Here is a 12,680-nt window from a genome sequence, read left to right as displayed (position 1 = left end):
GATTGTAAATATTAAAACATTTTGTAACGAAAACAACACTGTTTCTTCTTGCAGCGAGGTAATGGAGTTTGATAGCAGATGATCACGAAAGTAGATGAACGTCTCCATCCGGCAGCCTCAAAATTATGCAAGTAGGTCACGGGCTCACTATTAAATGTGATCAAGCTTTTCTTTTTTTATGTGGTCACAATATACCAAAACACAACTGCTAATAAAACATTAGTTTGTAAAAGTAGGCATTTATCAAACAAATGGTACATACAGCAATTTTAAGAAATCGGACCCAAGTTGTGTGTCGATGTCGGTGCATGTTCAGTAAAGACAAAAAGAGCACGCATTGGTCATAGCAGCATTGAAAGGTGCTGGTATATTTAACATTGGCGTTACAAAAAACATTTCAAACAAAGTGATGCTGTGTCATCAATTCCAAACAAATAAGACATGAAAATCAATTAAAACGGCATGCTCCAACTGAAGTGACATTCCCAAAAAAGGTCGTTATTTTTTTTCATCAATGGATTCTTTTAATAACATTTTATAAGCAATAACATATTCCATTTTATAGAAAATAAACATCTCTAGGAAATACTATACACAGTTATATTAGTACATCACATCTTACATTTAAACAGCATCAAATACTTATATACACCATTAAATTATGAGTTTCATAAAAGAGAAAGTTTGGTGTGGCGATTTTTGCACTTTCTTTTATGCTCTAATACTTAAATATGTCTCCTTTTTGATATGACCAGTACTTGGACCGACTCCCTGTGCAGGGCGTTGTTACAGAGCATGGCAGAGTGGAAGAGGCTACATCTGAGATACATAAACAGGTGTGTGATGAAATCTGAATCGGATGAATATCTTTCTGCACGGCTGTGGTTGGTGAAATAATTATACATCATGGGGATGACTTACAGTAATACTTATGAGCTGTACATGATGAGGTGAGATGACCTGGCCTCCCAGTTGGACCCTTGGAGCCCTGACCTGCATCCTGTCAAGTGATGATGGCGGCATCTGTACATATTGTATGTGCACACAGTTGAATGGATTCTTAAACATGTTTGGTTTTTTTGTCTTGTTTTTTTCTTTTCCATATGCCTTTTTTTATTCTCTGAATAACACAAAGCCTGACATACAGTATACCAAGGGTGACGCAATGATGTTGTATAGTCATAATGCACATCAAAATACATCTCCGATAAGATAAGAGCATTATATTAAAATACTGCGTCCGGGTTTTTCTTCTCCCTCAACTCTTCAAAATCAGAATCTTTAGAACCTGTAAGGAACAGATTCCTTTTTTTGTTTGAGTTGTTGTCTCTTGTTTTTAAACACAAACGCACACGTTGAGACAGACCATCCAGTGGTGGGCTGCTGCTGCTGCTGCTTTTTTTTTTTCTCGAGATGTTGTCTTCTTCTCTCACACGGACACATGGTGATGAGACCGTCGAATGGATTTATGATTATCGCACACGCTCGCGCGCGCGCACACACACACACACACACACACACACACACACACACACACACACACACACACGCCTCTCTTGGCGGACAAGGTGGCCGGAGGGATGCTCCTGTCCAATCGGTGACGGCCAGGTGTTTGAATATGATAGCAAGCCATCGTCGGGCAGCGCACACACACACACACACACACACACACACCCTCGCGCTGCCGCCCTGTGCACCGGGCCTCACAGGCACACGGTTTCCAACGCGCCCTCCCGGTCAACAGTGCCGCTGCCTTCTTCCTTCCAGTCAGGGGGCTCGGTTGAGTGAGATGTATTTCCGGGCCTGGTCCGGGGAGCAGCTATTCTCCGCGGAGCTCTGTTCCAGGGGTCGCATTGCCCCGAGCTTCGCCTCAGCGCAGCTTCTTTTTTTAAATTTTATTTTACCTTCGCCCCCCAGTCCCGACATGCCTGTCCATCATCGGTCACCGTCACCATATGCCTCCTCTTCTCTTCCTTCGGGTGCAGGTGGCTGTTAGAACAGCATCTCCTTCGCCTTGCTTGGACAGGTGCTGCTCGCCTGGCTGACAAGGTGGCGGTGGAGGAGGTGGTGGTGCACTGGAATATCTTACAAGTCCTGTTGAGGAAGGTGAAAGAGACCGACATGAGTACAGATCACAAGCACACAGCCGACAGGGAGAGAAACTGATGTGATCTGCGCCAGACTGAGGTTCGTCTGTGTGATGCGTTGGTGGCCCCTTGCACTCACTAGAAGCACACGACACGAAAGCCGGACTATGCGTGCACGTCCAGGTCAACTGCCTCGTTTGCAGGCGTGTTGCTCAGGGAGCTCACGTGTGTGTGTGTGTGTGTGTGTGTGTGTGTGTGCGCGCGCGCGCGCGCGCTTGTCTGTGCGTCTGTGCGAGCGTTGTTTGCGCAGATGTGCAGAGAGAGAGAGAGAGAGAGGGAGGGAGAGAGGGAGGGAGAGAGGGAGGGAGAGAGGGGGAGGGAGAGAGGGAGAGAGGGGGAGGGAGAGAGGGGGAGAGAGAGAGGGAGAGAGGGGGAGGGAGAGAGGGGGAGAGAGAGGGCAGACAGGAAGGCGAGCTGGCTGCAGTGCGCAGGAGTGGGGAGATGGATGCATCTGGCCACTGGACCGGCTCCGCCGTGAAAGACGCGCAGCAGGGCCGGTGATGGTGAAATGCTTTTTTCTTCCCCCTCATCCTCCTCTGCAGCCCCCTCCGAGTATCCCTCGTTCCTCCTCTGTCTTCATCTGAACTGCCAGTTACCCATCCTCGTGCCCTGGACTCAGACCAGCAGCTTTGCTCTCTGTTTTTTTTATTCTAACTCTCTCTCTCTCTCTCTCTCTCTCTCTCTCTCTCTCTCTCTCTCTTTCAGTCTTTCTGTTCATTTCTTCCTCTCCCTCTCTCTGAAGTCCCCCCCCCCCACTCGCCCCCTCTCTTTCTGTTTACCTCCCCCTGGAGGAAACTCATTCTTTCATGCCTTCAGTTTTCACTCGCTCTCTCTCCCTCTCTCTACTTCTCCATCACGGAGCGAGCGTGTCTCCCTGTTGCCGTCTCTCTCGTTGCCTCTCCTTTATCCCTTTCTATCCGTCTCTTTTATTCCGTCACTCTCTGATGTAACTGCCCCCATTCGTCTTTTGTTCCCACCCAGCTGCTGCAGCACAGAACGCTCTGTTTTTCCTCTCCATGCCTCCCTCTCTCTCTCTCTCTCTCCCTCTCTCTCACGCTCACTACACTATGTGTGTGTGAGCTTACAGGTAACCTGTTAATGAACCTGTGTGTGTGTGTGTGTGTGTGTGTGCGCGCGCGCCTTCGCACCAGAGGATCCATAGCTGAAGGCAGCATGTGTTTACAATGTCATCGATATGTGTGCGCCAGCCCCGTAACCAACATGGATGGATGGGCTGTTTGCGTGTATATATGTGTGCGCAAACGTGTGCGTCTGCTCTTCCCTTTGATTAGGCTGCTCAGCGTAAATTGGCACAGCGCAGACGCACAGACGCGCGCACACGCAAACACACACACACACACACACACACACACACACACACACCTTCAGATCCCTCAGCTGGTGACGGCTCTGTCTCGGCCCGCTAACAACAACCTCTCCTCTGTCTTGCTCTCCTTTTTCTCACACTCTATTTCTGCTACTCAGACGTGGGAGTTGAGGTGAAGAGAGAGAGAGAGAGAGAGAGAGAGAGGAAGGAAGTGATGAAGGCAGAACGACTGAAAACAGAAAAAGGGAGCTCACAGAAGATGAGAGGTGAACCGAGTGAGAGACAGAGGGAGCTGGAACAGCAGGGGAGCGCGGGAGCAAAAAGAAAAGAATAAGGGGGAACGGGGGGAAGAGAGGCGGAGGAAGGAGAAAATAACGAGAGGCAGGAGTAGCGAGAGAGAGAGAGAGAGGGAGGGAGGGAGGGAGAGAGAGAGAGAGAGGAGGTGGAGAGAGCATGTGGGGAGGATACCAGGCAGTGGTGGTGGGTGGGGTGTTTTTGATCAAGAGCCAGCTTTTCATCCCTGTCAGTCTGCGCAGGGGAGAGCAGGAAAGGAAGATGGAGAGCGGGAGGGGGGGGCTGCTGCCACTGCTGCCTCAATGCACCGCTGCTCCCTGCTGAATGTCAGCATCCCCCCCCCCCTCCTCTGCATTTGACCTTCCTCTCCACACTGCAGTGTAAAAACACGGCCACCAGATGGCGTCTTTCCTACAGGTAAGCTGGCTGGAGTTTTGTAGACCCATGTTTACCAGCAGTTGACATGGGTTCAACTCACCAAGGTCGTTGAGTGCACATCGATTCAGTAACAAAAGACGGGTCAGACCAAGATGAGATCCAGGCCTGTACGAGTTCTACTGGCACAGGGGTAGATGGGGTTCTTGATGCCAGCGTACAGTGAACACCATCCTAAACCATGCAGGTTTTTTTGCTCCTTTGATTCTTTCTGTGTTTTTCTTTTCCAAGAGCTGACAATTGTGTTTTTTCTGTTCTGTGTCATTTTTTGTCAACAAGTGTTGTAGCACTAATACCTGACGCACTACCTTGGTTCTCACCTCTTCATCTGTCCCTCGCTCCGTTTTTTGTACGCTGTCAAAGCTTTGTGTGAATTAGTATGTAAGTAGAAGTCAGCTAAAAATATGTTATGTCTTACCTCATGTTTAGGACATTTGATGGAGAAGTCATCCTCGTGGAATGTGCAGCCTAGGCGGGGACAGAGAAGGACAGGAAAAGGAGAGAATAAGCTTAAATGTCGCAAAAGATAGACAATAACAATAAATGATAGACATCAGTTTGAGGAGGACAGACACAACCACCTCTTACAAGCCCCCTCGAACCCCCCCCCCACCCCCCAGATAGATGGCGAAGAGGTTGGATTACAATGAAAATTGTGCAAGAAAGAGGCAGGGAGAGAGAGAGAGAGAGAGAGAGAGAGAGAGAGAGAGAGAGAGAAAAAGAAACAGCAACAGAGGAAAGAGAGAGAGACTGAGTGAGTGGATGAGTTGTGATGCAGGCAGGCAGTCAGATATGGCTGGTGCACTCAGCAGGATTAAAAGCGGGCCTCGCTCTGCTCCCCTGTGCTGGCTCGGCAGACGTGGCAGGCCTTCTAATCCTCACACTGTACCTCCTTGGCATGAGGTAACGTAAGGGGAAACCATACAACACATGTACTGACACACAGACACTCAAGTTACGGCGAGAAGAATAGCCACGTGCACACGCACATACGCTCGCCGCAAGCGTCGAAAGGAACGTACATAGGCTGCATCGTTGCACAACGCATATGGGGATGCATCAGACAGGAAGGCACACACTCACACATGCACATTCGGTCCCCAGACAGCAGAATGGATGAATGGAGCCACAGGGGTTGTGGTCAATAATGCACACATACGCTCCCTCCTCCCTCTATCTCTTCCTCCTCTCCCTCTTGCACACTCCAGGGTCCCACTTTCCTCTCATCATCCCCTTTTATTCAAAGCACCCTCCCTCCCTCCCTCCCTCCCCCCTGTTATGCTCTCCTCTCGCACTCAATAATGTTACTTCTGGATGTATTTTCCTTCTCATTTTACCCATATCCACTCTCCCTCCCCCTATCTTTCTTCCCTTTCCTTTCCCTTTTCTCTTCTTTTCCTCTACCTACCGCATTTGTTCCCCTCCCTATTGCCCTCTCAACCCATGTTCAATTTCCTGTTCCCAATTGCCCCTCCTCATTTCTCCTCCCTCTCCCTGGCTTTTCTTTCCCGTTTCATCCCTTGTTGCTCTCTTCCTCTCTAACTGTGGTCTCTTACCTATCTCTTTGGCGCAGACATAATGGTATTTATGAGAGCAGCCTCTCCAACAGCAGCTGAGGGACGCCCCCACAATCTGGCACTTGTAGCAGCTCTGGTGTTACAGACAGACGGACATATGGACCAGGACCAGAGAAGAAACAAACAAAGTGACCGATAGAGGCACACAGGGATAGAGAGAAAAAGAGGGGGGGGGGGGGGGGGGGGGGGGGGGGGGGGGGAATACAAAAAGTTAACAACAAATTTTCAAAGTGGCCGAACAGATTGTGAAAGTGACTGCACACAGTATCTCTCTTCCATAACGGTGCACATATCTCAGAATTGTACAAGACTCACAAGTGGTAATTGCTATTGTACCGTTTGGGCTGAGTTGTTGGCAGCCTCCTTCAGTCCGAATAGCCTCCCAGCTACCATAATTACCCCCTTGGTCCAAATGGCACAGTTTTCATGGGCCCAGTGCTCCTTAGCCTCTGCCTCTGCTTGTAGCCTTTGGAACATGCTGTCACTGCCCTCTTGGTCACTGGAGACCCCGGTGCTGGTGGCCTGGAGCTGCTTCATCCTCCTGAACCTCTCTCGGAGAGTTAATCTTCGTGAAACACCCTCCCGACCCGTTCTTTCTGTTCTTTCTGCCCGTCGGTAGTGCCAATGATGGGTCCTGTTACTGCTGCCCTCTTGAGAGGATGCGTCTGCGTTGCCCTCCTTTCCTGTGATGCTCTCATCCTCATGCTTTGTGGAGCTGCCCGGGTTTTCACTGCCGCCACTGCTGCATTCACTGATCTTCTCTGATTCTCCCCCGAGGGATTCTGTGTGCGTGATGGTCAAAAGTTTCCGTGGAACACCGTCTTCTGTGTAGTAGGGTCCACACAAATCACCTAGGTCTCTGTAATTTGCTGGCTGTCCACACAAGCAGCATGTGAGACACCTCCCAATCAGATCTTTATTCACCAAGGGTCCTTGTAGCATGGCAGCAGTGTGTGGTACTACTTTGGCAACTGTGAAAGGATTCTTCATTCTGAGAATGCCCTTTTTTCTACGTCTCTGGAATATTACTGCATCCTCAGGCTTGTTGACTATGGCACACCATGAGGAAAAATCTCTAGAGTTGTTAATCCGTACATAAGGACAAAAAGACAGTTTTGAATTTTGATTTACTGCTCTGCGCCGGATTCTTTTCACAGAAATTGTCTCAGTCTGGTTTTCTGATATTGTCACCATAGGACCCACAACATATGTCTTCTGCTTTTCCTTATTCTCTGTTTCACTTATTTCTCTTTCCTCTTTCTCTCTCTCTTCTTTGTCATCCTGTTCACATCCTGCCGCCCTTACTACTGCTTCAATAACCTCAATGGCGTCTTTCATGCCAGGTTTTGGTCCAGGCTTTTTGTGGACCTTCACTGGCTGGCCGAGAACCTGATCTGATGAGGCTTTGCCTTGTTTCCTCTTGGTTGGATTTGCTGATGGTTTTCTGCCTCTCCTAGGTTTCTGGATGAGTTCTGTGCTGGTAACCTTGGGGGTTTCTGTGATCTCGTCTTGGCTGATTGGCACAGGTAGTGTGGACTCTTCAGGGAATACCTTCTCTTCTACCCTCTCCTGTTCTTGTTCTGCTGTTTCAATATTTGTCTCTTCAAATGGCCCTGCCTCTTCGAGAGGGTCTTGGATTTTTCTCTTCTTCCTCCTCTGTTTTAGGTGCATCTCATGGTTGTTTTTAATGGCCCTCTGCTTGGCTAACCTTGGTGTTGTAACTATCAAGCTCCCAGCTTCCAAGGCTACTACAGACGCATCTGTACTCTCCACCATAGCCCATCTCTTCCTTTTAGTTCTGGAAGACTTAGTAACGGCTGTAGGAACACCTTCTGAAGTTAGCCGTGTCCACTCCCCTGGAGCCACTGAACTCCAAATCTTGTTAGCTCCACCATCCAGCTGTAACTCTCGCTTAATTGTTTCCTGTCTTTTAATCTCCTTATTTACAACCTCATATTCCACCCCATGTCTCACTTCATCTGGTGTCGAAGCCACTTGACTCTTCTTGTCTTCCCGTCTGGACTCTATGCATTTCACTCCTCCCTCTATTATCTCCGTGCTGTTTATAAGCATAGGCGTCTCACCTTCCTTTATGACATGTTGAGACAAAGCCTTGGATGTAACATCATCAGTTAGGTTACTGTCTATCTGGGGAATTGGGAGGTGTTTCTTAGAGCTGGGAGATGTAATTTTCTGCACCATGGCTTCATATTTCTGTCCTCTGCCTTTTCTTGGTGGAAGAACTTTTGTTCTAGTGGGGCACTGAGGTGGCACCATGGGCACATCACTTGTGATGTCCGTCTCACTGATGTTGGGAGGAGTGTCTTTGGTTGGCGGAGTGACCACAGAAGCTTTCTTGGGTGGCCCTCGCTTTCTTTTGGGCCCCCGGACAGCTTTCTCTTTAGGTGTAGAGACATCCTGTTCAAGCTGGGGGGATTTAAATGGTACTGGTTTTGGTTTGGGCTTTGGACCCCTCTTTTTCTTTGCTGGTGAAATAGAAAGTTCTGGGCTTGGTTTCCGTTTTAGTGGAAGTGATGTATTTTCTTCAGATTGTTCAGTTGGGACTGGTGAGGCAAGTGGTGCAGGTGGGTCTGCTGGAACATCAGTGTTTTTTACTGCATTAGGAATGGAAGTGAGAGTTTGTTCCACAGTCACAGGCTCCTCTTCTTTTTGAGAAACATCATCAGTTTTGATTTCTGTCAGTGGGTGGGGTAGGATATCTTCCCCCATGATTTTTTCCTTTTCTTTTGACAGTTTTTCTTGAGAGGGTTTTCTGGATCTCAAGACCATGTTCTTACCTCCCTTCTCTGGTGCCTTAACTTCACGGTTTGCTTGTTTCTCCTCCACATTTACTGGTTTTACATCCTGGTTTACTTGTGATATTGTAGCTTTTAGACTCTTTCTGACCCTGTTTTGAAGCCCTGTCAAAGGTTGAGTGTTTTCTTCTTGTTGTACCAGCTTTGCTTTTGAAACTGAGCCTTTAGGGCGACCCACTGGGGCCTTGATGGGCGCAGTGTCAGTGGGGGGCAAAACATCTGCAGGTTTGGGCCCAGGCTTAGGTCCTGGTTTTAGACCTGGCTTTATAGCTGGTTTTGTTCCAGGTTTTGAACCTGGTTTGGGTCCTGGCTTTCGTTTAACAGGAGTGTCAACTTTCTGGGGAAGCTCTTGTTCACTTGGCACAGGTTTTGGTCCTGGTTTCGGACCTGGTTTAGGTCCAGGTTTGAGCCCAGGTTTAGGCCCAGGTTTTGGACCTGGCTTTGCTCCTGGTTTTGGTCCTGGTTTTGGTCCAGGTTTTAGACCTGGTTTTGGTCCAGGTTTTGGGCCTGGTTTTGGGCCTGGTTTTCTCTTCACATGAGGCTCGACTTTAGGAGGCAAATCTGGTGCATTGAATGAGCGAGTGCACATTCTTGAACGGAAACCATCAGTCACCATTTTGGGAGTCTGACTCACAATAGATCCCTGATGAGCTAGGTCCATTTGTTCTGAGAATAGCACAGTTTTGCTTGGAGGCATGCAGGGTTTCTGTGTAGGTGAGGGGGCTCCTTCCTCCTCCTTCTCACCCTCCCTCTCCAAGCTTAGCTGTCGCCTGATTCCGACACCTGAATGTATGATTCTTCTTCTGCCCCTGGCATGCTTACGTCCAAATGCCCTCGGCTGAGCAGATGGGGCCACAGGCTCTGGCTTGGCCAAGGGGGTCACTGCACTGGCACAGCTGATGCCTGGCTCCATGTCCTCATCACCTTTTTTGGGGGAGGGTGGAGTGTCTGCCCAAGAGGGGGCTGAGGGAAGTATTGACTTTCCTGGAAGCTGAGGAGAGTCTGGCTCCAGCACTTTAGCATCACTGTGATCAATATGATCTCTAGTCTGAGCTGGAGGTGTTGCCTTCTCATTGAGAGCTGAGAAGACTGGCATAGCAGACTGGGGCTGAGGAGCGGTGTCACCAATGGCTGACTCCCTTGTGGAAGCATCTGCTGCAGCTGTTACTGCTGCTGCATTTGGATGGGCAGGTGCACCTGCAAACTCATTGTCAATGTGGAGCTCAATGCTTTCAGTCCTGCTGCAAATATCTCCAGGAGGCTTCTCTGGCCCATCTCTATTATTCATGTGCTGCTCAGTCATTGACTTGCTCATTTTCTCCCCTTCCCCCAGTTCCTCCATAACCTCTGTAGACAGAGGGGAAAGAGCATGTTGCTGTTGTTTCTGTATTATTTCTTCATCATCTTCATCGTCATCATCATCTTCATCATCATCTTCTTCATCAGCCTCCCCATCTTCCTCTTCATCCTCCTCATCTCTGCTCTCTCTCTTGTCTGAATTGCTCTCATCCAAAGCCTCAACCTGGGGGGTTGGAGAGGTGTTCTCTGAGCTATCCTCTTTCTCTGAGGAATATTGATCCTGTTCAAGGTCACCTCCAGAAAAGAAAGGCAATGTTTTCACTGAGCTCTCAGAAGCAGTTGGAGACTCAGATTTGAATGCCTCTGATTTTATCTCTTGGCCAAAGTGTTCCTTGTGGCTGGAATCAGAAAGAGCTGCTGGGGACTGTTCAACTAAGTCTCTTGCAACAGGATCATATTTGCTCTGGACCCCTTGGTACACTGTCTCCTCATAGCAATAGCTTTTTTCTGTCACCTCTTTATCTGCTTTGCAGTAGAGAGCGGGGCATTTATCTTTATCTGTCCATTCCTCCAGCCTCTCTGTTGATTTAGCTTTGTCTACATCTCTGTTGTGGTCAGGAGTTTTTTCTGTTGTCACCTCCTCTTTGTCAGCTGATTTTTCTGTCCAGGCAGATTCTTCAAAGTTCTCTTTGACAGGATCATTGTTATGCTGCCTATCCGATGGGGAGTCTATTTCTTGTTTCATGGGGCTTGAGATTGTAATGCTCGTAGGAGACCTCTCGTCACTAATGCTCTTCACTGGAGTACTCATGCCATCTCCTCCCTGCCCTGACTGACATCTAGTGGGATCAGGAGTAAGGTTGTGCAGACCTGAGTCCCCAGACCTGGTGGACATATCATCTGGAGATGTCATGGAACATGACGAGGCTGTGTCCAAGTTGAGGTGTGTGTTGTTTGGGGCCTGTGCTGGGCTTCGGCCCTGGCCACAGTAGTAGTAGCCCCTCTCCAGTTGTTCATCGCTACTGCTAGAGTAGCCTCCCTCATGGAGTTCCATGGGCATTGGCTGGTGCTGTGGGGTAGAATACGGGTCTTGCATGGGGCCTCCACCAACACCACCACCACCACCATCTGGATATGGAGGACTTTTGTACTCCTCACCCTTTTTGGAGGATGATCCACTTCCAGCACTGCTGTTGCTCCCTCCACTGCTGCGCTTACTGCCTTTCTTGTTGGCAACCAGAGCCTCTGAAAGCAGCAGCTGCTGGACATTATTCGATATGTTTTCTACCTGAGAGGTGAGGGCGTTCAGGCTCCACAAGCTGGGGTTTGAGAGCAGTTTCTCCGAGAAGCGCTCTTTCATGGTGGGGACCTGCGGTGTGGAGGTGTAGTTGTGCGGGGCCGCATGTGGCACGTTGGGTGAGGGGTGTGAGCGAGGAGGCATCAACATGGTGTTGGCACTGGCTTGCTCCTGCATACCGGCTGAAGAGGATGAAGAGGATGAGGCTGCCCCAGGGGTCATGGGAGGTTGGCCATACTGAAACGACTCTGGATTAGTCATTAGTGGTGAAGGGGTGGAACTGTATGAGGGGGAACGTCCTACAGAGCGTGCAGGGGAGTGGCTTGAAGAGGGGCTACAAGTCTGATAATACTGTTCTGGTGATCTGACAGACAGCTCTGAGAGACAGTAGTTTTGTTGGGGTTGGCTGTAGTGTTGGTATTTTGGGTGGGGCTCCTGGGGGTTTGCCATTGCCTGTAAAGGAGCCTGCTGCTCATAACCTCTGGTGGGGGTCTGCTGGTAGGCGTAACTGTTCTGGGCCGACCTGTAACCCGCCTGCTTCAGATTGCCGTGGCTGCTCATTTGTCTGCCATACTGTGAATTCGGAGGCATGTTGTAACCCTTATAACAGGCGGGCATAGGGCTACACTTTTCCATGTATGGTGATGGAGAAGGTGAGTGCTGGGGGTAGTGCAGGTGACTCTGGGGATACATGAGAGAGGAGGAGGCAGGGTTAGGTGGGTGGGACTGGTGGTGAGGACTGGTATAGGCAGGGGCAGACTGCTGGTGGCACTGGGTCTGGGAGTGGCCTAGGATGTTCTGGTCGATGTATTGGGAGGGGCCAGGTGTAGGAGTACCACTAGCCTCCATACGCCCCACCAAGTCTTGGTCATACTGAGTTAATTGGGCCGGGTCCTCCCACTTCTGCTGGAGGTGGCCCTCGCTCATATACTGCGCTGAGTAATTCCCAGAGCCCATATGGTTTCCATAGCCCCCAGCGCCCTGCAGGTGCTGACTGGGATTTGGTGGGGGCACTTTGCTTCCTCTGTAGGATTTTTTTGCCTGCGACGATGCTGAGCCCCCACTTTCACTGCCATTTCCTCCACTATTGCCTGGGTAAACAGCATAGGCTTGCTGGCTGTAACAGTCCTTGGGTCCTCCTCCAGTTCCTGGTCCTCCAACTGGAGGCATGCTTGTGGGGTTTGCTAGTGAATGAGGTTCATAGCCTGACCTGGTGAGCCCTGGGCCTGGACCTGGATGTGGACCAGGGCCTGGGTGTGGGTGCTGGGGGTGGGGATGATGTGGATGTTGCCGGTAGGTCTCCAGTCGGGATAATTCATGGGGCTCCTGCTGGTAGCAGGGTTGGTTGCTGTGGTAACCACCGCTGCGCTCACGGAAGGACTGCATCTCTCCGTCTGTAGCCAGAGCAGAGAGGGGGAGGTGAGGTGAGATGGGAAAGGGGGAGGGGGGTTAGGGGTTCTGTAGACAGAGAGGGAGGGGGAAGTGAGA

At 49.8% G+C, this 12,680-nt stretch overlaps 1 protein-coding gene across 1 annotated transcript; it reads right to left on the bottom strand.

Annotated features, from left to right (window-relative positions):
* Nucleotides 1-337: 337 nt before the first annotated feature.
* On the bottom strand, nucleotides 338-12,649 carry LOC118288848 (retinoic acid-induced protein 1). The gene is made up of 4 exons (XM_035615388.2): nucleotides 6,117-12,649; nucleotides 5,760-5,853; nucleotides 4,622-4,671; nucleotides 338-2,094 (listed from the first exon to the last, which is right to left on the bottom strand). Exons 1-4 carry the CDS (start codon nucleotides 12,576-12,578, stop codon nucleotides 2,086-2,088), a joined length of 6,615 nt encoding a protein of 2,204 aa, XP_035471281.2. The 5' UTR covers nucleotides 12,579-12,649; the 3' UTR covers nucleotides 338-2,085.
* Between the last annotated feature and the right edge of the window lie 31 nt (nucleotides 12,650-12,680).

The sequence above is a fragment of the Scophthalmus maximus genome, chromosome 17, assembly GCF_022379125.1.
Source record: "Scophthalmus maximus strain ysfricsl-2021 chromosome 17, ASM2237912v1, whole genome shotgun sequence".
Taxonomy (NCBI): domain Eukaryota; kingdom Metazoa; phylum Chordata; class Actinopteri; order Pleuronectiformes; family Scophthalmidae; genus Scophthalmus; species Scophthalmus maximus.
The sequence above is the reverse complement of the archived record's forward strand: the minus strand, read 5'-3'. Positions and strand labels throughout refer to the sequence as shown.